The 27,930-nt window shown below is 42.3% G+C and overlaps 3 protein-coding genes across 7 annotated transcripts; 2 read left to right on the top strand and 1 right to left on the bottom strand.

The window, feature by feature from the left end:
• The first annotated feature begins 176 nt into the window (after positions 1–176).
• On the top strand, positions 177–10,298 carry dcaf15 (DDB1 and CUL4 associated factor 15). 2 transcript variants are annotated; one of them, XM_058640126.1, is made up of 13 exons: positions 177–357; positions 975–1,072; positions 2,731–2,869; positions 3,061–3,167; positions 3,288–3,433; positions 3,518–3,679; positions 4,602–5,216; positions 5,308–5,399; positions 5,951–6,073; positions 6,817–6,899; positions 7,473–7,577; positions 7,657–7,811; positions 9,614–10,298. In XM_058640126.1, exons 1-13 carry the CDS (start codon positions 262–264, stop codon positions 9,667–9,669), a joined length of 1,977 nt encoding a protein of 658 aa, XP_058496109.1. In that variant the 5' UTR covers positions 177–261; the 3' UTR covers positions 9,670–10,298. The 2 variants fall into 2 exon arrangements, with proteins under 2 accessions (XP_058496109.1, XP_058496110.1); XM_058640127.1 differs by having other exon boundaries at positions 178–357; positions 7,696–7,811.
• Positions 10,299–12,845: 2,547 nt separating this feature from the next.
• rfx1b (regulatory factor X, 1b (influences HLA class II expression)) lies at positions 12,846–23,390 on the bottom strand. Of its 3 annotated transcripts, none has more exons than XM_058640123.1 (18): positions 23,244–23,390; positions 21,620–22,002; positions 18,841–18,938; positions 18,635–18,727; positions 18,192–18,265; positions 17,800–18,070; positions 17,532–17,713; positions 17,333–17,452; positions 16,968–17,089; positions 16,686–16,804; positions 16,412–16,515; positions 16,139–16,290; positions 15,916–16,013; positions 15,002–15,151; positions 14,676–14,887; positions 14,432–14,585; positions 14,253–14,298; positions 12,846–14,167 (listed from the first exon to the last, which is right to left on the bottom strand). In XM_058640123.1, exons 2-18 carry the CDS (start codon positions 21,966–21,968, stop codon positions 14,016–14,018), a joined length of 2,496 nt encoding a protein of 831 aa, XP_058496106.1. In that variant the 5' UTR covers positions 21,969–22,002; positions 23,244–23,390; the 3' UTR covers positions 12,846–14,015. The 3 variants fall into 3 exon arrangements, with proteins under 3 accessions (XP_058496106.1, XP_058496107.1, XP_058496108.1); XM_058640124.1 differs by having other exon boundaries at positions 18,635–18,724; XM_058640125.1 differs by lacking the exon at positions 18,635–18,727.
• A 2,771-nt stretch (positions 23,391–26,161) lies between these two features.
• rln3b (relaxin 3b) lies at positions 26,162–27,044 on the top strand. 2 transcript variants are annotated; one of them, XM_058641094.1, is made up of 2 exons: positions 26,162–26,438; positions 26,540–27,044. In XM_058641094.1, exons 1-2 carry the CDS (start codon positions 26,264–26,266, stop codon positions 26,806–26,808), a joined length of 444 nt encoding a protein of 147 aa, XP_058497077.1. In that variant the 5' UTR covers positions 26,162–26,263; the 3' UTR covers positions 26,809–27,044. The 2 variants fall into 2 exon arrangements, with proteins under 2 accessions (XP_058497077.1, XP_058497078.1); XM_058641095.1 differs by having other exon boundaries at positions 26,197–26,438; positions 26,543–27,044.
• The last annotated feature ends 886 nt before the right edge of the window (positions 27,045–27,930 follow it).

Below are 27,930 nucleotides of genomic sequence, written 5' to 3'. Positions count from 1 at the left end.
CGCCATAACAGGTATCTTTACTTCTCTTTTTATTACCCTAAACTAATTCATGTAGAATCCCGTCTAGTGTTCTTTTATAGTATCAAATCTGTCATAAATGTTGTGACTCCTCCTCCGGGACGTCAGCTCTACCGTGGCCGTGGCATACCTTTGTTTTGGTTTTGATGGATGTCTCCACCGGCGAGTGAGGGCAGTCACGTGCGGGCTCTGGACCAATGACCGCGGCTCTGACTACAACGAGGCACAACAGTTCGTAGAGAGATGGCGCCCAGCTCGAAATCCGAAAAGGACGACGGCAAACAGAAAGCTCAAAGAAGACGCAAGGACCATGTCGTGAAGCTACTCATGCAGGGGAAGGTAGGCCTTGACTCACAGAGTGAATGTGCGGAAACAATGGCTCATAAATAACGCGAGACTGCTCAATGAAAGCCTTGTTGTCAGGGGCTAGCTAGAACGGCTAGAGGCTAACTAACTCGACAGCTAACAGCTAATGGCTTAAGGGCTGATATTTGACAAATGCTATGATATATGAGAAGTGAGATGCACTGCCTTTAGCGGGAAGGTTTCTCCGTTGTATCTTGCGTTGGTTCGCATGGCCTACATGAAGCTCAGCGTAATGTAAAGCGGGACGGTGGTTGCATGCTAATCAGTAAAGCCGTTTGTTAAATGCCTCTTATGCTCAAATGTACGTTAGCCTCTGCTTAAAGCAGCTCATAATGTTTAACTCTTGCGCTAAGCTCTAATGTCAACACCTGATAAAATGTACATGTGTTCAAGCTTATTACATACTGGACACATGCTGTCACGACTGTCATTGTTTGATGTTGAATGATACTAACCTCACAGAGGTGAGGTTAGTATCCACTACCTCTGAAATGATGTTGTCCTTGAACACTACATATGCTGACAGATTTGAAGTGCATCGTGTTGCACTGTTTATGTGTTTATGACATTGCCTTCATCTCTGTCCACAGCTGTCAGGACAGTTGTCTCAGCGACGCTTCAGGAAGCTCCCACCTCGAGTGTGTGTCCCTTTGAAAAATATTGTCAGCGAGGAGTTCCTGAGAGCAGGGTCAGTGGGTGTGTGTGTGTGTGTGTTTATTCTTGTGATTCTGGTTTTGAAATGTCATGTAAAGCTCAGGAGTGCATTTCAAGCAGGATGAGGTCATTGTGTGAATCAAGCCTCTTGGCTCTTTATTTACATACAAGACTGCTGCTAGTGGGGATACAGTAATGCAACTTTGCAACAAGTGGCTGCCATGACAGAGCACAGATCTGGTGTTTCCAAATACAAAGTCTTCATCCCTATTTCAAATAGGGATGAGCTAATTAGGGGTGGGTCAAAATATTGAGTTGGTGATATATTGTCATCCTTCCTCTTGCAATATGAGAATCGATATGCAGGGCAAATATCGATATTTTAATCAACAAATTAAGGTGCTCTAAAGTAAACAGTCCCTGCCAGTTTCACTCCCCGGGTGTAGTTACTTCATGTCCTTGCGGTGCTGCGTCTCAAATGAATGAGGGAAACTTGGGTGGACGATACCTGGCCAAAGAAGGAGGAGTTCACAGCAGGGTAATGGTGGAGAAAGCTACGTTAAGAGGTGCCCCACCCACATTCAATACATATACTTTTGAGCACTTTATTCTCTATGTCATAAATAAATAGAGAAATCCTACACTTACTTTATGCAGAAAAGAACACATCATGTGTTGTGTTTTACTAACTTTTCACAGGTGTTTTGTTTTCTTCAGTTAGATATAATGATGTATTGCTTTATGATTGTCTTGCAATATATTGATTACCACAGAACCGTTGGATTGTGATATTATTGGTGTTGTGGAACATGTATTGAGTATCGTATCATATCATGAGGTACCCTGTGATTCCCACCCCTCAACCTAATACAATATTCAGTATTGGGATGATGGGACTAAAATATAGTACCTAACTTTTAAATATGAAGAAATTAGTTCACACAATGCTGATTAAGCCCATCAGCTACAAGCACCACACAACTCTATGTATTTCTCAGTATAGTGGTTTGTGGATCTCATTTCACAGTGTCATTTAAGCACTGCACAGAGGAAATGCTGAGGCTTGAGCTATTTTAAGATGAAAGTGTAGTTTTCTAAAAAAACAATATCAGACCAAAAAGACTATTTTGGTCTGATATTGATATCTATATATCATATAGATATGTGGCTGTTGTTGGATGTTGGAATTTATCACACAAAAGTGGTATCATGCTATCCCTAGTTTGAGATGTATTTGGGTCAGTTTTGTGTAAAAATACAAGATAAGTTGTAGCCACAGCCCCATGATGTAATGAAAGTTGAGGAGACACATTTTCAATGATATTGATGAAAATCTTTTGGTCTTGGCCACTGATAAATGATCTGCTTCATAAAGTCAGTATCAATGCAAATATTGATCCAATGTATTGATTGGTCACAGTAGGGATTCATCATCTACTGAATTCTGTATTTGTGAACTTGCATGTCTGCAGAAGTGCTCCAGGAATTCTTTGGAGATTCTTCTGTCAATTCCTTGCTATAATTTCTGGATAATGAGTGAGCTCAAATTAGAGATGCTCTGCTTAATCCACAGAGTGCAATTGGTTGAGTGTACTGGAGTTCATACCTGAAAATAGTTTAATATTGTGGAGGATTGGAGGAGTGGCGAAAGTTATTACATCTGTATTTCCACTGTCATCTTTATGGTTCTAGGCATATCTTTCTTGGCTTCACGAAATGTGGCCGCTACATCCTGTCCTACACCAGTGACTGTGGAGAAGATGATGATTTCTCTTTCTATACCTACCATCTCTACTGGTGGGAGTTCAATCTGCACAGTAGACTCAAACAGGTAAAGGGATCCTCAGGGTTTTGTGGTCAGAAGATTTATATGCAACATATACAGTACGCGTCAATGCATAGCATATATTCACTACATATGTCAAGCACTACAATGTTTTCCTTTGTGAATTAGAACTTGAATACATTAGCCGAATGTATTCTCATCAGGTCTGTTGCTTAATATCTGCTTTATGTTTTCAGGTCCATCACGTGCGTCTATTTGCAGGCGAGGAGATCTACAGTGACCTCTACCTTACTGTGTGTGAGTGGCCAAATGACCACTCCAAAATAGTCATCTTTGGTTTTAAGTAAGCAATAATAAATGCATCTATTTACAGCCAAGCTGTTTCATTTCAGTCTGAATAATGTTACTGCTTCATTTAGGTTATAGTAAGGAAATGTGTGTCCATGTATTTCTTTCTAAATAGTACACGCAGTTCCAGCTCTGTTCTCATGAACTTGATGATGAGTGATGAGAACAACAGAGATATATACATCACCATTGCCTCAATGCCTCCTCCCAAACCCTGCTCTCACTGCTGCCCAGTTCCTTCAGCCACTACCATCCGGACAGGTAAACACACACAAATACGTTACACATATGCACCTCACTGCTCCAATTTCTCTGTTTCAACCTGTCATCGTGGTCTTTCCCTAGGCAGTGGTGAGTGTCTGGAGCATGGCTATGTGCTCAACAGCAGGTACCAGGTGGTGTATCCGTTCCCTACTTTCCAGCCAGCTTTCCAGCTGAAGAAAGACCAGGTGATCCTGTTAAACACAAGCTACTCCTTGGTGGCCTGCGGCATCTCACTCTGCCCAGGTAACACACACACACACATACATTAAATAGCACTGTCAGTGTATCTCTCAGTCCATGTCTGTGTGCACTACTTTCTACAAACTAGGGCTGTTGCAGTCGTGATGTGCAGTGCTATTAATAACTGCGAGGGTAGGATAATCACCATGTGTTAGACAGCTATAAAAACCTCTGTCACACCAAAATAACCAGGTATTCCTGGATTTTCTGAACCCATTCCAACACGCTAAAAGGGTGATTAACGTAACATCGTTTAAATTACCTTCTGCCCCCATTTGTGAATTGTGACGTCACAAATAACAACAATACAATCATCACTAGTTTGGTCAATCTTTAAATCAATGTTTTTTTAATATGATAAATTGTCGTATGTTGTAAAAAGTAAGGTTTGCCACAAACGGTTGTAAATCTGCATATGAACACATTTTCCCTCATCGAGTCCCCCCATAACTAAACATTTCTTTTGACCAGTGAGAATAGAGTATAAGCAAGATTGTAGCAAACAGAGGGAGACCCATGATTGATTAAAAAAAAGAAACCAGTAGAAAACACTACACAACAGAAACAGGAAATTACCCAATATGTTACTGCAGCACTTCAGTATCATCCACTCATTCTGCTGCTCTTCAAGAGCCATGGCATCTGTTTAGCCACCAGTGCAGTTACCGTTGTTTATGTCTGAATCTGTCTGTATGCAAGTGAGGTCACATGCAGTTGTGATGGTAGCTTTACCTCCTCTGCGACAGCCTTGTTTATATCATGGAGTTTCATTTCTGCAGTAACCACAGTAGCCTTTAACACACATGCCTGAATGGGTCATAGGACAGGGGTCACTTTGGCTTTTTTCCTTATTAACTCCTATGTGTGTGTGGGGCTTATTTTCACACAGTTGCATATCAGCATCTCCTTGTACCGTCTCTTGAAGGTAAACAGGGTCAATCGTCACAGATCCTCTATACAAAAAGAGCAACTTTATCAAGTCAAGCCTCCACATCGCTTCCATCCACCCCCTTGGCCTCTTCTTCATCACTACCTCAGGGATCTCCCGGAAGCCGAACCCCACCAAGCAGACCTGCTCCCATCTCCTCATCTCCCAGCCAGTCACAGGCAGCTGTGAGAGCCCGGGAGTTTGCAGCGGACCTCTTCAGACGGGCCCAGGGAGGAGTAGCGGGGGGAAAAGAAACTGAGGGCCAGCAACAGAGGAAAGCAGCTGATGGTGGTGAAAAAGAGGCAGTGAAGATACCAGGAGACAAAGAAGTACACGGAGAGAGGAGGAAAGATCAAGAGAAGGTCTTGAGAGAGAGGAGGGAGGAGGAGAGAAGGACTAGTTTACCACAGGCATCAACATCCTCTGGGCATCACAATTTTCACCAATGCCCAGAACAAGTGATGTCTCCTGCATCCTCTTCCTCTTCTCCGTCACCCCCTCCAACTCCATCGTCATCCCAGGATGCCGGCCCCTGTGAGCCTGGATACGTGAACTACTCACACTTGCACTACTGCCTCCACCAGCCAGGAATGACAGAGCAGAATACAGGAGGTGAAGCAGAGAATAACACATTAAACGGTCGACTCTGGTCAGATTAAATGTGAAGCTGCTGACCAGTTTCACCCTCTGTTTCTGTTTTTAGGTTATGAAGACGATAAGGTCCAACTACCATTCACAGTTACTGATCTAAAAGGGCGAAACCTGCAGCTGGTCACTGGGCCACACGATGGACAGGTGAGTGCAGGTGCAGTGTTGACTCAACCATTGTGTAAATACTGTAATAAAAAATAAGTCAATACTTGGCTGAAAGATCCAGTATGTAACATTTAGGGAGGCCTATTGGGAGAACCTGAATATACTATAATAAAAAAAAATTGTTTTTCACAGGCTTAGGATAAGCCTTTTATATGTACTTAAATGTGCTTCACAGAGGCCACCATCTTGAGCCAACGTGTCTCTACAGCTGTCTTTTGCCCCAGTTTTTTTTACATTATTGATTATATCGCATCCTGAGATGAAATTGAGTTTCCTCATACAGCCCAGATTTAAATCACCATCAACTGCTTTTCCAAGCATTCCCAAACATCATTATTTCCCATTCTCTGCCAAACAATGGAAAAAAAATTGCACCTGTCTGATCAAAGACAAAAGTAGCATTTACCTTCCCGTATTTACACGACTGGACATAATTTCTGTCCATGTACCACTTTTAGTGTAGCTGCATATTAGTCCATTATCAGTAACTTGCGTTGAGTAGGCCATAACTGCGCGTGTCTCTCCTGCAGAGTGTGTGTGTTGAGCAGCTGACCCTGGACTTTGAGTACCTTATCAATGAGGTGATCCGGAGCGATGCTGCTTGGGCCCCTCAGTTCTGCTCCTTCAGTGACTATGATGTTGTCATATTAGAAGTAAGTAGTACACACACACACACACACACACCGTAAAGATATATAATATGTAACATTTTTAGACTAAAATATCTGAAAACTACATGATTAACGAGATATACGTTTATATTCATGGTAACAGACCATATCATTTTGCTCACCTTGTAATGATGCTATGCTGTTTTACCTGCTATTGTGAGACGACCATGAAGTCTTTACACGACTTGGACTGAATTTAATGAGCGACAGAACAGGAAGCGACATGTACAGTGTTCACACACTTGGCTCTCCAGTGTATTACACAGGTCCTCCAGCTGCTAGTCACAAGCTGTTTCCGCTGTTTCCGCTGTGTCCACTGCAAAGCACATAGCCACATTTATGTACTACTGTATGTGACGGCTATATCTTAGGGTGCACACTATGAAACATTAAAGTGAATCAGGACATACTGAGTACTTCTCGTGAGTCAGTGATGTGACTTTTGTATTTTATTGTGTGTATCTGCCAATTATGGATCCAGACTATTCATTACCCTCTGCTGTGTGTTCTGCCACAGAACATCTCTGCTGACAACAATTCCCATGATGCCACACTGCTTCACGATGTCATCAAATTAGGCCTACTGTTATTGTTTTGATTGAGAGACCCTTAGTAGCACAAATTACATACTGTGCATTTGATGACAGAGAAATATACTGAAATGTTTTCACTTTCAACATTCAATTTAGGGTTTCCAATGATTTGTGTGTTTGTTTGTGTGTCAGGTTTGTCCAGAGACCAACACCGTGATGATCAACATTGGTCTGCTGTTACTGGCGTTCTCCAACTTGGATGAGGATCGCTGCAGGTGTTTGTTGTTCTCGCTGCTCTTACACTGTGTTCACTCTCTCTTTTTCAGTCATTACAGAGCCCACTTGGCAATGCAAAGCAAGCCTCTATTATAATTGTTCACATTTCTTCTTTGAGTAACCGTGGCGACAAAAATTCCAAAAAACTGCAAATAATTTCCACATACACACAAATGGGGTAAAAAAGGATCCCAACTCAGCCCGCTTTAGAGTCTCACAGTGTCGTCATTCTTTAATGTAGAGACCTAAATCAAAGTTTTGATTCCTTTTACGATTTTTTAAACAATCGCAGTTTAGCTTTTGTACTTTTTTTTTTTTTTTTTTACTGTGTATTGCACTTCTAAAGTGGCACACTGAGCTGAGGTCCATGAAAAGAATCAAAAAAATCTCTAAACAAACTCTTCTCCTGCCCACAATTTCCAACCGTTCCAACAGTTTTAAATGTTAATTTCACAAAAACACTAATTTGTCTAAATAATTAAAATTGATTTTTTAAAATCTTTTCATCATCTTAGTCTTTATCAACAGCAACACTCACCACCGCATCTGTTTTTCATGGTTTGTTTTCACAGGCCAAACACCTACCATTCCAACCTGCAAGTTAGCTGGGATTTAAACACTGGTGTGTGTTGCACCGTGGGTGTTGGTGACCTCACGGAGGTTAAGGGTCAGACAAGGTGAGATAACTGCTGCCCCTTCCCTCACACAAGTCTCTGTCTGACAACTTGTTTTGTTTTTGTTGTTGTCGTCGTTTAGTTTTGTTGAGTTAAACGTGTTGACGTTTGTGTCCGTCAGTGGGAGTGTGTGGAGTTCTTACAGAAAGTCCTGCGTAAACACAGTGATGAAGTGGCTGGTCCCTGAGAGCAGCTCCCGCTACATCAATCGCATGACCAACGAAGCTCTCCACAAAGGTGTGTTCAGTTTCTCAGTTGAAAACGCAAGCCTGACCCAGGGCTTTTACCGTTCCTAAAATGTATAGTACTGTACCAAACCGAACTGTACCATGATGGAAACAAGGCTATTGAGCAGGTATTCTGCTCCCTGCACGCTCAAGCCAAACACCACGTCCTCCTCACCTGGATCATGTGAAGATTCTTCTCCTGCTGGAGTTTCATGTCTGAAAACAGAAAATGGCCATTGTGTCCTGAATGCTACTACAAACACTGTCTTCCATCTACATACTTCTCCCTAACTTTTTTTATTTAATCTCTGTGACCTTTTAAAAAGGTGTTTTAATCAAAGAAAGTAGGAAAAGAATTGAAATTATAACTTGTACAGTGTTGATGTGGTCGTTACTTTCTACATACTGTGCATACTGCGCCTGTTCTCTCACCATTGCACTGTGCACTCGGTTTTAACATCATAATAGTGACAAGTTTAAGTTAGAAACTTGTCTATTTCAGCTTTCATTTTATCATTCCATCCACCAAGGAAGATGTTTTTTTTTATGTCTTTTTGAATTTCCCCTGATTTTGTTGAATCTTAGTGGTAGGGTGAGGATTTCAACAGGTGGCTGTGTTCCTTATATCTGCCTTATTTTCAGGGTGCACGCTGCGCTCACTGCCGCACTGATCCCGGCTAAGAGCCACTAATACACTCCTGATCAAAATTTTAAGACCAGTTGAAAAATTGCATGAATTTACACTTTGCACTGTTTGATCTTAAGAAGGTTCTAAGTAGTGCTTCAAAATGCAAAAGGAAGAAATGGGAGTGAGACAAAAAACAAATTTGAGTAAACAATGTATTGCAAACAACCATTAAACTGAAATAGGCTGTTCATCAGCTGATCAAAAGTTTAAGACCACAGCCTTTAAAAGCCTAAATCTTTGCAAAAATGTGTATTCAGTGCCATTTTCTGTCAGGTATCCACACTGTCATGACCTCCTGATGGCAAAGGCAAAAAAGCTTTCTCTCTTTGAACACGGTCGGATTGTTGAGTTTGGACGCAGTAAGACAGTCATTTTTAAACTTCTTAAAAGATCCTGAGGGTTATGGAACAAAAACGTCAAGTGGTAGACCCAAAAAAAATTCACCGGCCCTGAGCCGGAGGATCCAAATGGCTGTCCGTCAAGACACGGGACGATCCTCGGCCCAAATTAAGCTCCTTACTGGTGCCAACTGCAGTCCCATAACCATGAGACGGCATCTGCGAGAGAAGAGTTTTTAGAACAAAAAAAGGTCTTCAAAGGCCTTCAAAGGCCTCATCTCCTTCAACAGCCCAAAATGTCCTGTTTGGAGTTTGCACACGAAAACCAAACATGGGACATTGAAAGGAGGCGCCCCCTCCGCCCCCTCCACTGTGCCGTGTAGAAAACATCTCAGGTGGGATCGCCTTGTCATGCCAGTAACGTTGGAAGCCATCAGGACTGTCAAGGTGAAATTTTTTCTCATCAGAGAACAAAACTTTCTTCCACCTTTTATCACTAACACTTGTGCATTTCATGTCAAAGTGTGAAAAAAAAAAACCCACCTATGAAGAAGTGACATTTTGTAATGAATCCAATTAAGATCGGTTTAATTTTTCCAAAATGTTTTTCTTGTCTTTTGCAGAAATCGTAATGAAAACAGGTCAAATTTAAAATGTAGTGTATATCTGGATTGCAGCACGTGAATATACCGTGTACCGGAGTCAAACTCTAAAGTTGCCAGCTCACTTTATTCTGTGTGAAAGTAAATGTAAGTGTGAATTCTAAAGTCACTTTTCTCTCACCAGGCTCCTCTCTGCAAGTGTTGGCAGACAGTGACAGATGTACCTGGATTGTGTTATGAAGAAAGAAGAGACTGCTGCTCACCTGGCATGTGCACATGGTCCCATCTTCAATGAGTCTGAGAGGAAATGGCACACATGCTAAGTGACGGTGCTTTGGTGATATGTAGTTAAAATGTGTGAACCTGTATGACCATATGGAACCTGAACCTGGACCAGGAACGCTCTAGATGACAGACTTTTTTTTTTTTTTTCTTTTTTTAGGTGAATTCTGTGTTTAATTTAGCAGGTTTCATATTTTCATTTGTAATTGTGTACTGTATTAATACATACACCAAAACCAAGAGCTGGACTGAACAAAGTTTAAGTTTTTTTGTTTTATAAATACACAAAGATGCACTCTTATGTGGTGTGAATGTTTTTTAAAAAAAACAAAACATGTGCAACCTGAGTGAGGCTCACGAGGTGATGTCCTCCGCAGAGTAAGTGTGAGTGTGTATGAGTGTGTGCATGTTTCGTGTTTGTGGAACATCTGACAGAATCTCAGTTTAATTGAATTTTGTTCATCGTCTGGCCTGGACCTGTTCAGCACAGCTGTGTTTACTCACTAGGCTGGAGTATTTAAAATAAGACAGAGTGAATCCAGTACTGCATTACTTTGTTTTTAAATAAAACCTTTGTCATTGTGAAAGAGGGTTGTTGGGAGTCACCTGCTCAGTTGGTTGAAGTTACACTGTACAGTGTGTTTGCTGGTATGAAGAGAAGACTTATTTTTGTTTGGGATATTTTGTTAAATAAAATGGTCAATATTTTGAAGTGGATGCTTGGTTTTAAAATAATCTAATGGCATTACACATCCAGACATTACAATTTACTGGCTGCAAAAACAAAACAAAGATTACAAAGAACAGCAGCAGATAAAATCAAGTGCAGTCTGATGGCTATTTGATTTTCGTCAGGGTGGTTATTGCAGACTTTTTTTTATGGTGTGACACACCAGAGTCTAAGTTAGCATAACTCCTCCTCTAACACTAATGATGGAAAACCCTCAGTGGACTTTAAAAAAGTGGTTTACCGTTCACTCCCACATTACTGCCCTTGGTTTGTGTTCTAGCTGACATGTCTTTGTCCTTAGCTCTCTGTTGAAGCTTTTCCACTACATGGTCTCAGCAGGACTCGCCTCGCCTCGGCGCAGCTTTTTTCTGTTGCTTTTCCTGGTATTTTTTCTAGTAACTGCTCAGGCGAAAAGTTTCAAGCGGGCTGAGCCGATACTATGCGTGACGTCGTCAGACTGCCGGCCACTCACTGGTCAGAGTGTCGTCACTGGAAGAGTCATGAGCGCGACGTCCGGTACGAGAATCAAACGGAATAATGCCGCACTGTAGATCAGTTAAACAGACTTAAAAATCCAGAAAACGTGCGCTAATCTCCAACATTTAGCACGAGAATCTGCTAAAATCTCAAAATTTAACAGAGTCTGGTGTATTTAGCGACAGCACTGCTGAAAGCCTGCGACTGCGAGGGGCGAGCGTGGGCTCCGGTCATGGAGGAAGTACTGAACAAATCTTTTCTAATTCACAAATTGTAATGATTCAGTACATCACAAGCAACTGCTTTACAAGTGACGAGTCAAAGGCGAAGCGTGCTGGGACCATGTCGTGGAAAAATCAGCATATATTTGTTAAACAAGTGCTTTGATACTGGAGCGTTTTATGTTTATATTGTGCACAAACACTGATGTTCACCTGCTTTGGTCCCCACCAAAGCGTGCGACCTTGTCAAGACCAGTAGTCCTCATGGAGACCTTCCGAGGCACTGGTTAAGTTTTGGGCTAATATTTGAATTGTGGTCAGGTAGAGGTTAAGGGTCGGCATTAACTGGTTAAAGTTCGGCATAATGCTTTGTTTCGGCTGTCCAAATGATTTGATGTCAATGCAGTGTCCGAAGAAGAAAAGTTTGACAAGGTGTTTACTTAGTAACAGTCATTTTCCTGTAAGGTAACAAAGTCAGAAAATCTTTTTTTGTTGCTTTTATTGCTTTTTTCCCTCCTAGTTGCATCCTCTAGGACAGGGGTCTCAAACTCAAATGACCTGGGTGGCCACTGAGCATGTAGTCTGGTTAGGAGGAGGTGTAAAATCATATCAGAATACAGTATTTGTGATGATATTTCACACAAGTGTTTTGATGTGGAGCGATGTATAGTTCATGATTTAAAACCGTACAGAAGTACCTTGATATTAAGTGGCGGGCTGCATTTTGAGTTTGAGACCTCCGCTCTTGGGCTCAGAGGTGTTGGAGTTTGGTCCTTTGTCGATGTCTCCCATGTTTTCCGCCGCCATCATTAACTTTAAAACTCAATGTTTTTTTATGATCCCGATGTCATGAATGAAGGAACCGTGACACACGTTCTGAGAGCAGTCATATCTTCTTCTTTTTTTAAGTGAACACTGAGAATAAAGCTACAAATGTTGACCACAGATTTAAGTACAAAGGTTTTCACAATAATATAAAATACTCAGGAGCACAAGCAGCACGGGTCAGAATATAAGTCACAGTCTCTTTTTTTTGTGTGACTTAGCAGTTGATTTTGTCATCTGGCCACTCCATGACCCTTCCTTCTATTTTTAATTGTTCTTTGGTGGGACTTTAAAAATCAGGCCATCTCGAATCTTTCCTGTTTTTTCCCCCTCACAGAATCAAACACTACAAAACCAACATCTGCTCATGCAATGTGAAGCTGCCCGTTGTGCATGTGCTCTTTGAGAGGGGTCAGTTTTAATTCAATTCACCACATTCACATGCTTGCTCTAAAAAATATAGTTCAAAACTCTGGACGGTGGAAACACGCTCATTAAGGCAGTAATGGCTGAACAACATACAAATAGTTTGGCTATTACAACAGCAGTTCACGAGATACATATAATATAGCTTATCTATAATATACTGTGTGTATATATGTATATATTCAACATAGAAACCCTGAAAACAAACATCTACGTTTGTACTCCAAAAACTCTGAGATAGCTGTAGCTGGTACATTGGTTGCCATGGATACAGTGCAGTAATTGCGCTGATGATCGTTGTGTAAAATGTAGCACTGTGTGTGAAAATGAGGTTGGAAAAAGAAAAATATGAATGGATGAAAAGCAAACGGAGTGGATTCATCACGACTAAGCCCGACTGTCCCAATCCTTTTTTTTGTTTTTTAGCTAGTAAAAGTTCATGACAACACCAAAACTACTTCACAGGACCATCATTTATTAATCCATCAATACAGAATATATAGAATACAAGCTTTTTCTTTTTTTCAGGCTATTAATCTCGCAAAGGCACAGAGGATCAGCTGATTGGCCAAATTAAAAATAAATGACATCAAACGAAGGTAAAAGTAAAATATGGCTCCACAAATAGCTGTAAATCACAAAGTTCAACACGGGTCACGGCGCGTCTGGAACCATCGTCTCAGATTTATAAAATGAACGTGTTTCTGACGTATGTAACTTTTAAATATGAACAAATTCTCTTGTTACAATCAAACCATCGTCACATGAGTTCACTCTGTGCTGATTCTACCCGTCACATGACTCTCATTATAGTGGTGTCCCAGCAGCGTTTCCCAAACTGCACACAGGAAGTGATTGCTCTCAAGTCTGAAGATGTCCCAGTAAAGTGAGACAGCGGCAAACAGGCTCGAGTGTGACGGACAAAACAAAGAAGCGCCCCTGAACGTTTCCGAAGGGAATTCTTCTGCTCACATAACACAGTTGTTCAGCAATAGGAGGGGACAGAAGCTGATTGTCCCCACCCGCCCCTGCGATGCCACTGTTCACATACAAACGCTCCCTATAAGTCCGTTCTGCTAGTATGGTTTGACAGAGCCAGTTTTCAGGCAAAGGACTCGGCAAACCAGTTCAGCTCTATTGTTTTTGTCAATTTGGACCAAACAGAGGCAGAAAAATAACAACAACAACAAAAATCACAAAAGGTTACACGATGCAGCTTTAAGTCCAGCTCCCCTGCATAGTCATGTCTTTGAAGGCAATGCAAGTGTTAAGAGTACAATGAAGAACTGCCTCTCCACTGCAATCAGGTCAGTGGTTTAGCAGGGAGTTGAGAATAAAAATATACTATATAGGGAGTTTAGTTTAGGCTGGACAGACGTGGACACTGACACAGAAGGCACAGTTAAATGAGCACTTGAAGGCCAAGAGGGGGAAAAATAAACTGCAGCAAATATTCTGGCTAAAGGGCTCGTTCCACTTTGTCACGACTGCACACAGTTAAACACCCGACATCAAACATCGTCTGTCTGCAAAACACAAGTGGGGCAATGATGTGGGATGATATGATGTTAAAGCAGAGGTGTGCGGGCGGTGAAGTGGCACGTGTTCGTTCTTCCCTTGATTGGCTACGGTGTGTGCAGGTGTAAAGTCGTCCTGGGCTGTTTGGCGGGCGGCTCCATCGACTTCTCCTCGTCGACCGCACTCAGAGAACTGGAGTGCAGCACGAGATCGCCGCTCTCCTCTTCGCTCTCGTCGTCGTCGTCGTCCTCTTCCTCGTCTGTTGGAGAAGAGGCGGGACAATAAGTGACAGCGATGACTCCAAACTAACCCACTTTGTTGGCAAGAAGCAGACTGAACTTCACCTTTTTCCAGATCTGGAGAAGTTCTGCTCTTGACAGTGCTGGCAAACTGCAAACCAAAGATTGGACATTCAGCAACAAAATGGATTCATTTAGAACGGGGACCACCAGTATAACGCTTCAATGGTCAACATTAACATGTTGGCAAACACAGACACTTAGAGTTAGTCACAGGTACACACTTCTCCCATGACGGCGATGGGCGTCTCTCCTTTAGCCTGCGCCACTCTGTGCTCTATCAGGTAGTACATGTACTCATCATACAGCAAGCGGATCAGGTGAAAGGAGCCAAAACTGGCAGCGCTGCGCAGAGTCAGGTCCCGGATTACCATGGAACTGGTATGAAAACATACACACAATTCATATTCAACGTCAAACCAACTGTTTTTTTTTCTGCTGTATTTTTTTTTTCCTTTTTCCACTCACCAATAGAAGGACCAGTTAAGCAGGAAAACCTTGGCAGCCTTGGGAAGAGTGACGGGATTGTGCTCGTAAGGCTTTAGGGCCTGGGAGACGACGCCATCCAGCCAGGTGGCCCACTGCTCCAGGGTGTTTTGCTGCTGCAGCGTCATTTTAAAGTCTTGCTCCAGCCTTTGGACCACACTGTCTTCACACTGGCACACCCAGGAGGCCTGCTCCTGATGGGCACACAGGTCCACAGTGTCACAGGGTTCTGCGGGATTTCACTTTGACAAAAGCGCCGGAGAAAAAATAAATGGGAAGGAGAGCGAGAGAGAGAGCTCCTGACAGACCTGCACGTTTGTGAAATCCACTCGGTTGAGGTCAGAAAACATCTGGCTGATCTGCGCTGAGTTCTGGAGGACAGCACGGGCGGCCTGGGCCAGGTGGTTCAGGCTGGTGTAGCGTCGCAATGTTTGAGAGAAGGAACTTACACATACCACCTAAGAGAAGGGGGGAGGTAATAATAAATAAGAAGATGTGCATGTTAGAGAGTAGGGATGAGACGATAGCACCTGACTGTGTCCGATACCGACACCACAACCCTGCTGTTGAAGCTGTTAACAACACATTAGTGTCGAGTCACTTCAAAGACATAATTCTCCAATTGTGTAACAAATATTGTTCTCCCAAAACGAAGAAATAAACAGATTAACTGTGACTCAGCTAAAATTGGGGATGGGGATCGGTCAGTATTGGTATCGGTGCGATACTGGTCAAAATCACTGGATCGGATATCGGACCGATAAAACTCCTACATGTCACATGAAAAGCATTTTAGCTGAGCTTTCACGTACAATGTTTGTTACACAATTGGAGAATTGTGTCTTTGAAATGTGTTGTTAACGGCTTCATAGTTCATAATTGGTCTAAAAGGACTGTATCGGACTAATATCGGTATCGGTAGATACTCGAGTTTGCGTGGTATCGTCCCATCCGTAGCTAAAATGCTTTTCATGTGACATATAGGAGTTTTGGATTGTATCGGATTTTACATTTTTATCTGTCCAATATCCGATCATTTGACCAGTATCGGACCGATACCGATTCCCATCCCTAATAGGAAATACACTGAACTTAAGTGTATTCAATCATTCAGCTCAGGATCTAGAAGCTGTAATAAATTGATCTGAGAAACAGTTTTTTTTTTTTGGTTTTAATGTCTGTAAATTGCCAATTTCAACTGAGGGCATTAACATACAGATACCTTAATGCGGACCATCTCCTCTGGGATGTTCATCATGGCACCCGCCAACCAATTCTCCAGACTCTTGGCAAAGTTTCGGATGGCCTGAGTCAAGGCACCTGATGGAGGTGGAGCGATGAGGGAGAGAACGAGAGAATGGGTTCACATTAATGATGTTCACTCACCTAAACAGCTCTGTATATATACACAGTACATGGGGCCCTTTAAGGCCTTCACAACTCACTGGGGATCGGTCTGAGTACATCAGGGATGAGGATCTCCACCAGAGTTTGGTACAGCAGGTTGTCACACTGTTTCGTCCAGCGTAACACCGGCTCAAACTTACACAGCACCACCAGGCATGACTTGGGCAGCCTCTTCTCTGACTCATTGTGCCTGGAGGAGTGCAGAGAGAGAGAGAAAGAGAGAGACGTGAGGCAGGAGTGTCAGTCATTCAGTCAGTTATAGCAGCATTTAATGTCTCTCTCTCTCTCTCTCTCTGTTTCTGAATGCTTACAGGTTGAGTGATTCCGTGTCATTGCTCTGGCTGAACCTCCAGAAGGATTTCCACAGTGTCTCTACAAGAGTGAACTGAAGGTTGACCATCACATCCATAACGGCCTGTGGGGGGGAATCATTGTCAATTGTATTATTGACGTTTCAGAGTGCATACACAGATCTGCATCCACATTAGAAACTGGCTGTGACTAATGCTTTATTGTGATAATTATTAGGCGTGTGTCTCCTCTCTCTCTCTCTCTCTCTCTCTCTCTGTGTACACTGCAGCCTACCTCACAATGTTCTCTGTAGAGACTCTGGAAGGCCTTGAGGTGCTCTACAAGGATTCCGTCAGGCAGCGTTCGATCTTGCAGATCAATGTCCACAAAGCCTGGCAGTGACCTTGACGCCTCTACACAAGGAGAGGAGAAACAAACAGTCAGGTCTTTACTGTCACACTCTCTACTGCACCACATCAAAACCCAGATTAGGATCACAAATTGTAGCTTGGTTCATGTGCAAGTATTTTTTATTTGAAATGAAATCAAATAATAAGAGACTGTGAGTTTCCTGACCCAGAAACTGCTGATACTGTTGCACTTGGGCTGAAATATCACAGACTGCTCCTGCCTGCTGTTGACCTGCCCCACCTGATGTACCATTGGCGATTCCCTGTGTCTTCTGAACTGTCTTTATCCTACAGAACAAGTGGCCCAGCATTCAGGGAGAGAGAGTCAGAGGGAAGACACAGATAAGTGTGAGATCATCAGAAAAAGCAAAGCAACTGTTAGATCGTATTGTTTGGATTGAGATTCTACCACACATACATACTGAGTGAACCATCACACACTGCAACTTGTGGTGATATAAACGCGCATTAATATTTTATTTTTTATATCTCAAAGGTAACGCTCAAACTACACAGTCCATGTGTGGATACCTGTTTTTCTGTGAGAAAGGCTGCTGCCTCATCGCCATGTGCTGTTGCTCATCCATGAGTCTGAGCAGCGGTGAACCAGATTTAATCCTCAAACCATAGTAGTGGTACTTGGAGTTCCCTCTGAAATACACACAGGTTAAGACCGTTAGGGTTAGACGTTGAGTTGTGATGGTGGATGGGCGTGTGCGAGCAGGTCTACCTGGTCCCGAGTCTTCGTGTGCGCAGCCCCATGAAGACAGACCTGATGAGTTTGCCAAACGACGCAGCATTAACGGGTTCTAGTTTCTGCTCCTGGCAGTGGAGCAGGTAGTGGTAGTAGAGGGTGCAGCGAGGTAAACTCACCCCCTCCGCCCCCTCATAGTTATCACACAGCCACTGCACCTAGAAGAGATGGTGGGTCACACAATTTTAAGTTCCTTATCCTTCGTTGTTATTGATTATAACCAAGTATGTTTTTGAGTACTCACAGTAGCAGGAGGGGCTCGAGAGTTAGGGCTAGTGTAACTATGTCCTCCTCCTCCTCCTAACATATAACCCCCCTGAATGATGTAGCCTGCTCCACCGGCAGCAGCTGCCCCGCTATTGGCTCCTCCTGTTGCCACAGACACTGGCTGCGAGGTCACAGCTCCGGTGATGTCTGACTCAGTGCTGGGCGTAGCCTCGTAGTAGGTGGAGGAGGTGGTGGGAGGGGTCTGGGAGAAGAGGGGCGACTCGGCGAAAGGGTAGTTGCTCGATCGACTGTACATACACGCAGACAGAAACTTATAAGTACACAGTGGGTACAACAGTGCGTCCAGGAAACGCACTTAACATGTGTGTGTGTGTGTGTGTGTGTGTAAGCGGCTCGCTCTCTACTCACACAGTGGATGTGCTGAAGGTTGCATCTCCTGCTCCGTCCACATACTGCACCTGTCCCGAGAACACATGATCCACCTGGACAGCGACGACAGACGAGACTTAAATCACCCGTGAAAAATGCATGCTGTGCTCTAACAACAGGGAAGTCCAGGAGGAAGAACAGAGCAGACACCTGTTTGACAGCTGACCAACATCATTGTTATACATCAGTGAAAGCCAAAGAATGACCACTAAACTTCTGGTAGATAGTATGAAAGAATAAACAACCAGGAAAAAAGAGAGCTAACAGGGTTACTGGTGTCTGCCATTGAAGAAAACTCAAGAGAGAGAAGAAGAGCATGAGAGAGTTCTAAAAGTGGGACATAGATGCGCCCTAAGCTTGAATGTGATGCATTTATTGTTTGTTCTTTAACGTGATGAAATGTTTTGTGCCTTTCTCTTTACCTCCTGGTTAATGTGCACAGACTGAAGATTGTTGCCGTGGCCTGACTGAATTCTCTTGGCTGCCTGAGTGACCGCCTGCAACACTGACCTCTGCTGGTGAGTAAAGTCACAGCGTCAGACCAAACTTAAATCAGTTTAATCTTAACGATCTGCTTACAACCAAAAATAACAAATGAATTGGGTTTGTGAAAATGTGTGCATCTCACCTGGGTTGTGGTGTGCACAGGTTGGACCACCTGAGTAGGAACGCCAGGGCCCGGTGGACTGGCGTCCGATAGACTGTCATTGGAGTGAACAGAACCCTCTAGGGACGGGGTGACACAAGCGTGCGGGAGAGAAGTTTTAACAGACGAACCAAAATCATTTTTTTTAATCCAGCATCACCACAAGGTTCAGTACTCACGACACATTGCTTCCAAATCGTAATAACAGCCGCCACAGAACATCCTGCGACTGTTTTTGTTTTAACTAATGGGAGCAGAGACTGATACTGAGGAGGGGAGAGAGTGTGTCTGACCATCTCTCCTCTCATCCTTATATGTTGCATGCAGAAGGACGGCCTTGGACAGCTAATCTCCCCAGATGGAGAGAGAAATCCCTCCATCTTGTAAACATGCAGATCAGATGAAAAGGAAATGGGAGATACATTAGAGATGAAGGATGGGGGGAGAAAACAGTGGAAGGAAGGTGGGTGGGTGAAGAGAGGGTAATATTTACTTCTTTTTTTCTCATTTTCTTCAGGTGAGAAACATTTTACACTGTCCTGCTTCCGCCGCGCCGCCCTTAGCTCGACGCATATGTATTGTGATAACGGTAAATGAGATTCAGTCTCTCCTCTGACAGTTTTGGTTCTTACTGCTGCTTACTCACTTCATGTTTGACAACCTAGTAACCTTTAAATCCCAACGACGGGACCCAGAGCGAGGACAATTATCTGAACTCAATAGAGACAAAGTCTCTGTGTTTCTCACATCTGGCAGCAAGTTAAATATCCATCTACTTGCGTCTGTTATACTTCAATGCCGATAACTTACAGGATTGAAAGGGAAAAAGCTATTGGCTGAAAGAATAAAAACAGGCAGATCAGACAATCACATTTGTGGCTAGAATCATGATTGCAATAAGAAATAAGTCCATGTTTACATTACATTATATTACATGTCATTTGGCAGACGCTTTTATCCAAAGCGACTTACAGTAAGTGCATTTCAACATTTGGGTACAAACAAGAGATAGAAGTAAGTAAGTGCTTCAAGTAAGCCAAACTATAAAGTGCTAGTCATAAGTGCGATGTACAAGTAAGTGATTGCTTATTGTTTTTACTACTACTACTGTCCGGATGTCGATGGGGAGTCGAATGTTTACTGCCATAGTGCTGCTGTATGAAGCTTTACATGTGCGGTGTGCTTCATCCGCCTCGCCTACTCAGTCGTGACTTAAAATGCGTCACAAACACAACACAACTGCTACACTCAGAGAGTCATGTGGTGCTGATAGGCTTAATCAGCATCGTGTGAACTCATTTGGCAATGAACGTTTGAATGTAACAGACATTCATTTATATTTGAATGTTACAAACTACAGCTTTAATTCACTCAAAGTGGCCTGGGACACAAAGGGGTGGTTACATTATGTGCATAACCTAAATATTTACTTTCATTTTTAAACTTTTTAGTCAAAAAACTAGCCATTTATATTTCCAATATGCTGTCAGTTCGATAATCACTATTGCATTTTCAGACATGATGTGGGGAACTGTCACTATAGAATGTGGGGAATTGTGATGAACGAATATTTTCCTTCTTTTTTTTTTAATCTTGAAGGCAAACATAAAACTGATTCGACTCATAATAAAATAATCCCTGTTACAGCACAAACTTGTATTCAGAGCACTACTAATATATGATCTGCTAGCTTAAGAGTTCAAGTAAAACTTGGTTTATTTGTTACGACCACTGTTAAATCCCAGATGAACAGAAACACCATTGTGTCCTTAATACTTTCGCTCCCACTCTGTGTTTCTTTGTGTTACAGTATCTCAGCCTCAGGTAAAGTACGACACAATAAGCTGTGTGACTGGTTTGACTGCAGCAGCAGTCTGTGTCTCAGATAACGGAAAAAATAAATGAACAAACACAGTAGGTTACTTTAATGATCCACCTCTATGAGAATGACACAAGCTTTGAGCTCTGGGTGAGGGTGCATAGTGTTACTCGATACGAGCAGGCAAAAAGATCTACGAATAGACAGCCCTAAAATAAACTTAAAGATAGACTTCAGCGACAGGGTCCATCTCTCATTTTCACTATACTTTAAAATATCTGGTGAAACCGTTTCCTAATGACAAAACCTTTTTAACATCAGGACACATGTAATGAGATAGAATAATAAATAATAATTTAAAAAGGATTAGGATTATGCCATCACCTCTCTATAACAGCAAAAGCACCAATATAAAAGAAAAGTGAGGTCATCCATCCACACTCCCACATTCGGGACTATGCAGCCTAGCAACCAAGTCCATCAGCTTATTTTTTCTCATAATGTATGCACCATCAAACCAGACGAGCAAACTACATCAGTGGATCTCGGGTCCTGGTGCAATTCAGACCTACTGGTCTTTATTTTAACCATCCAAGCAATTACTAGTTTAAAGATGGCACGCAATTCAATGGGGTGGAAAACTCAAACACAGGCTCATGACCCACCAACGATGAACTAATTAAACATCATTATCACAGATCATAACAATTAGTATTACTACAATGGCAAAAAGTGGGCCCTTGAACATAGTTTGAATTAATACTGTGGATTTATGGACAAATACACACAACTCTCCTCTGCACTGAGAATCAAACGCCCTGTGCTCACCAAACTGCCAACTAGCAACTATCAGAACTTGCTCATGCTGCTGTTTACATGAGCTATAATTCAAAGATTGTATTATGTGGGCTTGTGTGTGGCACTTATTCAGAAGACCCTCACCTGCAACAGTAACTATGATGTACTGAGGCGAGCCGCTCTGACCATTATTCTTCTGGACCGCAGAGTGCTGGATGTCAGAGGTTACATAGTGCTGCGTGGGAGTGGTCAGAACCACTGCCTTCAGGCTCTGGGCCTGGGTGGGCGGCGCTTGAGAACAAAGTGCGTCCTGTCCTGTTTTTGAGGCAGTGGCGGATTGGTTGGCTGTTGCAGCGGTTCCAGAGGTTGGGGGGATCTCAGACAGGAAGTGTGCCGTCTTTGCGGTTGAGGGTGTGGTGGCAGCAGGTGTTGCTATGGCTACCGAGTTGGCCTGCTGAGGCTGAAGGTCTTCCGAGTACCCAGAAGTTGCCATGGCAACTGATCCTTTGAGGCAACTGGTTCTATGGCTAGAAAGAAACAGAACTGGTCAATTGAAGTACTAAAACACGCCTCGTTGGAAAATAAATCAGTACTTCATCTACGTTTTCACAAGAAAATGTAAGTGTGCTGTATGAGCACACTGCCCTTGTCAGGACTAGTAGTAGATGTGAATTGTGGCTTGTTTGAGGTTATTTTTTTTCACATTAACTGTGGTTCAGGTTAGGGATAAGGCTTAAAACCATAGCTGTGTGTGTGTGTGCGCGCTAGTGTGCGTAGGAACATAAACCAGAGGAGGAAGTAGGGCTTTTGTCTGATTTAGCAGTAGTCTCTGGCACTTCCTGTTTGATCCAGTGTGAAACATAGCTCACATTAAAGAATAAACAGTGTGTCTTTTTGAGATTAACTATTAAAATATTGCTTGAAAATTTGAATTAATTGAGACATTTCAGGTTAAATAATAACTAATCAAAAATATATTTAAAATATGCAACCAACGTGAATAATATCAGACAATAACATGTGGAAATAAAGTTAACAATTAAGTGAATTTAAGGCCATCCCACTGGCAGACAAGCCACTCCTGCCTGAACCAGGACGACACGCACATGATCATTCTGTGCACACAGTGTTCACGGGAGTGACTTCCTGAACTCAATGACAGACCAAAAACTTTTTCAAAGTCGCAATACTATTACGAAACAATATGCACCTATGTACCTATATTTACAACTAGAATATGTTTCTTGGGTGAGCTGTTCTTGTGTTCTTGTTCTGCCCAATAGTTACGGGGTTTGCTGACTTGAAAAGTGAGTTGCGAAAACGAGAGTGATAGCTTCGCCCTGCTAGCAGCTCATGCTTCATGACATATGACGTTAAAGCGAGCTAGCTGTGGTCGTTAGCCACTCAATAAATCTGCGACCACGCCACCACTCAAGTGTCACTCTCGCTTCGCGTGTACTCTAAAACTGTGGGAAACAGTCACAACTGCCTCACGGGTGTGCTTTAAAAAAAAAAAACAAAAAAAAGTACGACTGGCACTACAACCATAACACACCCGCCATCTTGTGCTCTTATCAAAATATCTGACATCGCCATAACAACGGTCTGTCTGAGAAAGAAGCTAGCAACCACTTTTCATCATGCCACACACACACACACACACTCTCTCTGGCCATTTCACACAAATGCTGACGATGTTACAAACAAGCACGCGGACAAAAATGACAGAAAATATTCAATCGTAACTGTGAGATATTTTACTTTTCACCTCTAGTTTATCCCAGTATTGTCCTTTTTGTCGTTAAAGTTTTTTTTCCTTTAGATTTAGGTTGTTGTTGTTGACTCCCGTTGCTTGGCTCTTGTCGCCAGGACTACCGTGACTATGGCGCCTTTGCCTTCACCGGGGCAACTGTTGCTACCCTCTCGTAATCGGCCCGCCCTACGCTGAATGACGATTGGCTGACTTAGATTGTGGCCGCCACGTCATTAAAAATGTCGTTATTTGATACGTCGAGAGTTGCTGTCCGTCACTGTTGACCCGAGCACAACGTGCACTTCTAATGTGACTTTTATGGCTGTGCAAGACTGTCACGTTATGTGGAAATTTAGAGCAATTCAACAAATATAGTGTTGATACTTAACTATATATATGTACACTTAAGTACGAATATGTATATACGCATAATATATGTCATATCATATATCATACATATACTATGCATACTGCAATTCATCCTCTTCCTGTACATACTGTATTATGTCCACAGCTTTTGAGATACATAATTTTGACAAATTTAATTGTTTACATTTTCTATTTATATTTTACTTTATGATTATTATTATTATTCAGATTTTATATTTTAAATATATTCTTATACCTTATGTTCATTCTAGTTTGTAATAAGTGTCAAGGCACCTGCTGCATACAGGTGTGTGTAAGGTAAAGGTTAGGGTTAGGCACTTAGTTGTGATGCTATGCTATGCAATGCTATGCATATGTGTGTGTGGGTGTGGGTGTGTTTCTGTTTCTTCTGAATGCACAAACACTGACTTTGTCAGGACCAGTAGTCCTCATGGGAACCAAAACCTTGTCCTAAAGAGGAGACGCATATTCTCTGAGGCTCTGGTTAAAGTTACTGTGAAATGTGAATTATGCGATGATGAAGATTTGGCATTAACTGGTTACGCTTAAGGTGTGTATTGTAGTGCGGTTCAGGCTCAGGTTGGGCATGAATTGCTTAAATTGATGGTTGTGATTTGGGCTAAAGTTTTGATTTGGCTGTCCTGAGTCAAAGCCAATATAGTGTCCTCCTATAAATAGCAGATCAAACTTAAATAGATTATTTATGTCTTTTTGTTAAAAGATATGCGATTAGGGCAATAAAAGCCATTTTTTTGGTTATACTCTAAACCCCTGCACACACGCATTTAAAAGAGGCATCAAAGCACACTGAGAGTCGATCCTGTAAATTGAGGCATCGACTGGTCTATCACCTCCCTTCACACTTTCAAATATAACCTTCTAAAACTGAGCTGTCTTTTCCAGCTGTGTCTCTTCTTTCCAGCTTGTAGAAATCACCGGTGATGTGACTGGATCCAAAATGTGTCCAAGTTCACCATCACAGCAACTCTGCAATCACAAAGTAGCTGTGTGTGTGTGTGTGTGTGTGTGTGTGTGTGTGTGCCAAGGTTATTATAGTTAACGAGAACTAGCGAAATAACCAAAACTGAAATTGAAAAAAACATTTTCGTTAACTGAAATTAATAACTAACTGAAATTATAGCGAAAATGTGCTTAGTTTTCAGTCAGTCAGTCAGTCATCATCTACCGCTTTATCCTCTGCCAGAGGGTCGCGGGGGGTGCTGTGCCAATCTCAGCTACATCGGGCGATAGGCGGGGTACACCCTGGACAGTTCGCCAGTCCATCGCAGGGACACACAGATAGAGACAAACAACAATTCACTCTCACACTCACTCCTATGGTCAATTTGGAGTGTCCAATTTACCTATCCCCACATTGCATGTTTTTGGACTGTGGGAGGAAGCCGGAGTACCCGGAGAGAACCCACGCACACACGGGGAGAACATGCAAACTCCATGCAGAAAGGCCCTTGTTCCAACCGGGGCTCGAACCCGGGTCTTCTCGCTGCAAGGCGAGAGTGCTAACCACTACACCACCGTGTGGCCCTGCTTAGTTTTCATCTTTGAAAATTTATTTCATGACTGACTGACATAATCCTTTTGCGTTCATGTATTTATTTTTGTACAATTTTTTTTAAAATTTTCATTCATTATAATAAAAAAAATCAACTTGTTTTGGACATAAGGCTATGCAGGTTAAACATAATGTTCATTGTGTGGTCAGTTGGTTTGAGTTGGTTCATCGAAGTAAATCAAATCTCTATTAATCTTTTAAAATGTTGCTCATGCTTTTCCTCAGATTGAGCTCCTGAGACTCCTGGTTCACAAAGAATGCGATGTGTCTCATGAGAGTTATTTATTGTTATTTATGTTATGTTCATGTCTGTCTTTAGTCTGTTGGCTATTTGCCTGACACTAACTGCATCCAACCTCAGCAGTATGATGCACATCATTTCTTATATTTGATTCGGAGATGTGATGTTCATCTGTCCTAATACATTTTTAAAATGGCATATTTTGTTGGTTTATACTTATGTTATGACCTTATTGCATCTTGCACCTGACATATATTCCTTTTTACAAAAAACGAACTAACGGACTCTAAAACTAAGCATATACAAAACGAATAAAAACAAGCAAACCCGCTCTTAAAACTAATTAAAACGAACTTATTTTAAAACTGATGAAAAATCTAACCTTGGTGTGTGTGTGTGTGTGTGTGTGTGTGTGTGTGTGTGTGTAAGTGAATGTATACAACATTGCTATTCTTGGGGGGGTGAATGGATTATAATCTCCATCCAGTGAGGAGCAGATAGCAAGACAGAGATTATGCTGGTGACATACAGAACAACACAACTGATGTAGCACGGACAGAAAGGCCATCAAAAGGCCACATGTGATTAGATAGCCAAGTGCTCTACTGACATCACCCCTGGCATCATTCACTTCTTAATCAAAACCTGTTCCCTCCATGTTCATTGTTTCCCCTAAAGGTCTCCAGTCTTATCTGTGGTCGTGGCAAAGAGTAGAGGTGAGTTGAGGTCCTTCTCTGAGGCCTATATAAGCAGTTTCAAAATGAAACACAAATCACAGAGACAGCAATTTCCAGGCTTTGAGGAGATCTTCAGCATATTTTAACTCTCGCCATGTGGAAGACAGCCCTCTTGACCGTAGGCTTATTGGTCGCTCTTGTCACCAGGGTGCACTCCAATGACGGCCATCCTGCTTTCTATGGAGTGAAGCTGTGTGGCAGAGAGTTCATACGAGCCGTTATCTTTACCTGCGGTGGTTCTCGCTGGAGGAGAAGCTTAGGCGACCCAGGTAAGACTGTGTCCATGAGAGATCTGCCATGTTTTCTTTTAGACAAAACACAATATTATGAGGTTTACTTGTGCTTTTTTTTCTATCATCTCTCATTGGAGAAGAAGCCTTTGACCCATGGAACACAAATCCCATGTCTCAACAATCCAGTGACCAGGATCCCGCAGGGTCCAAATCATGGAAAGATCCAACATTGGACGTGGTACCTTTGGCTCCAGGATATGGCCACTCAGTTCACCTGCCTGTCTCAGAGGGAGTGCTGGAGGTGCTACGGAGTGCAGATCGAAAAGGACGGGATGCAGTGGTCGGACTGTCCAACGCCTGCTGCAAGTGGGGCTGTAGCAAGAGTGAAATCAGCTCTCTGTGTTGAAGCTTGTTTCTTGAGATTGTGTCTTGTCCTGTCGCTAATGTAGAGCTCTTCTCTTTTGTGTTTGCTCCAGTTCTTCACGCTTAGAATCCTTATGATTACAATTCTGATCCAACTAACTGTAGATGTGTTATGTATGGATGTAAGACTGTAAATGTAATGTGTACACAGTTTTGTATGGTGATTATCACAGATTAATAGGCATATTTATTAAAGCTTTGTGTTGGTGTTATTACAAATGCCTTTGTTCATGTTTCAAAAACATATGCTGAGATGGCAGTTCCAGTTCACACTTCCACTTTTCCACAAAGTGTAGAAACAAAGCTTTGGGGTAACATGGTTTTTGAAATGAAGGAAGTAGTGATCTAATATACTCTGGTTTTCATCTGTTTTTGTTGGTCTACACTACAGGGAGCACACCATGAGAAAAATTGTATTTATTGTATTTTTATTTAACCTTTATTGGGAAGTTACACTGACATTAAAAATAGATGTTACAAGTGAGACATACAAGCTCTGTGGTAGCATCATACATTTAGACAACAACATTAACAGCAAATGACAAAAGATGAACAACAAGGCAGCAGATTTACTGCTGATATCTAGTGTTGCATTGTTTTTTGGGGCATTTTGCTGCTTCAAGGTTTGATGTGTTGTGTGTTCAGAAATGGTCTTCTGTATACCTTATTTCACAACAAGAATTTAATAGAGCTACTGTTGCCTCAGCAACAGTCTGGCCATAAGTCATTTCTGCCATCGAAATGACTTATTGATGGAAATTTTCTCTTTTTCAGAGCTGAGGGGGAGGCATGTACGCATTCCCGTGCAAATTCAATCACGTGTTCTTTCATGACCTCTGCCAACCAATTATATTTTTAGTGATATATGCTTCTTTTCCATTCAACTTGGTGGAAGGAGGGACCTTGGGCCAGGAATAAAGCCACTGCGCCAGCCTGTCTGCCACTAACAATCACGCGACATTCAAAGTTACTTAAATCTTTCATCCTCATTGTGTAGCTCGGTATGAACTTCAGCAGGTCGTATTGACCAGGCCTACATGTTTAATACATTAAGTGACTGCGTTAATATAGCAGGTGGACGGGTGTACCTAATAAAATGGCCAGT

Source organism: Solea solea, chromosome 10 (assembly GCF_958295425.1).
Source record: "Solea solea chromosome 10, fSolSol10.1, whole genome shotgun sequence".
Classification (NCBI taxonomy): Eukaryota; Metazoa; Chordata; class Actinopteri; order Pleuronectiformes; family Soleidae; genus Solea; species Solea solea.
The sequence above is the reverse complement of the archived record's forward strand: the minus strand, read 5'-3'. Positions and strand labels throughout refer to the sequence as shown.

What these genes read in the sequence shown, in the direction of transcription:
- dcaf15 (XM_058640126.1), top strand. Translation starts at nt 262, where the DNA reads ATGGCGCCCAGCTCGAAATCCGAAAAGGACGACGGCAAACAGAAAGCT. An exon ending in CGGCATCTCACTCTGCCCAG is followed by an intron (nt 3,680 to 4,601) that starts GTAACACACACA and finishes CGTCTCTTGAAG; the next exon opens with GTAAACAGGGTCAATCGTCA. An exon ending in GAGGTTAAGGGTCAGACAAG is followed by an intron (nt 7,578 to 7,656) that starts GTGAGATAACTG and finishes GTCGTCGTTTAG; the next exon opens with TTTTGTTGAGTTAAACGTGT.
- rln3b (XM_058641094.1), top strand. Translation starts at nt 26,264, where the DNA reads ATGTGGAAGACAGCCCTCTTGACCGTAGGCTTATTGGTCGCTCTTGTC. An exon ending in GAGAAGCTTAGGCGACCCAG is followed by an intron (nt 26,439 to 26,539) that starts GTAAGACTGTGT and finishes CTCTCATTGGAG; the next exon opens with AAGAAGCCTTTGACCCATGG.
- rfx1b (XM_058640123.1), bottom strand. Translation starts at nt 21,968, where the DNA reads ATGGCAACTTCTGGGTACTCGGAAGACCTTCAGCCTCAGCAGGCCAAC. An exon ending in CATCATAGTTACTGTTGCAG is followed by an intron (nt 18,939 to 21,619) that starts GTGAGGGTCTTC and finishes CCCCGTCCCTAG; the next exon opens with AGGGTTCTGTTCACTCCAAT. An exon ending in TGGATTTCACAAACGTGCAG is followed by an intron (nt 14,888 to 15,001) that starts GTCTGTCAGGAG and finishes TGTGCCCATCAG; the next exon opens with GAGCAGGCCTCCTGGGTGTG.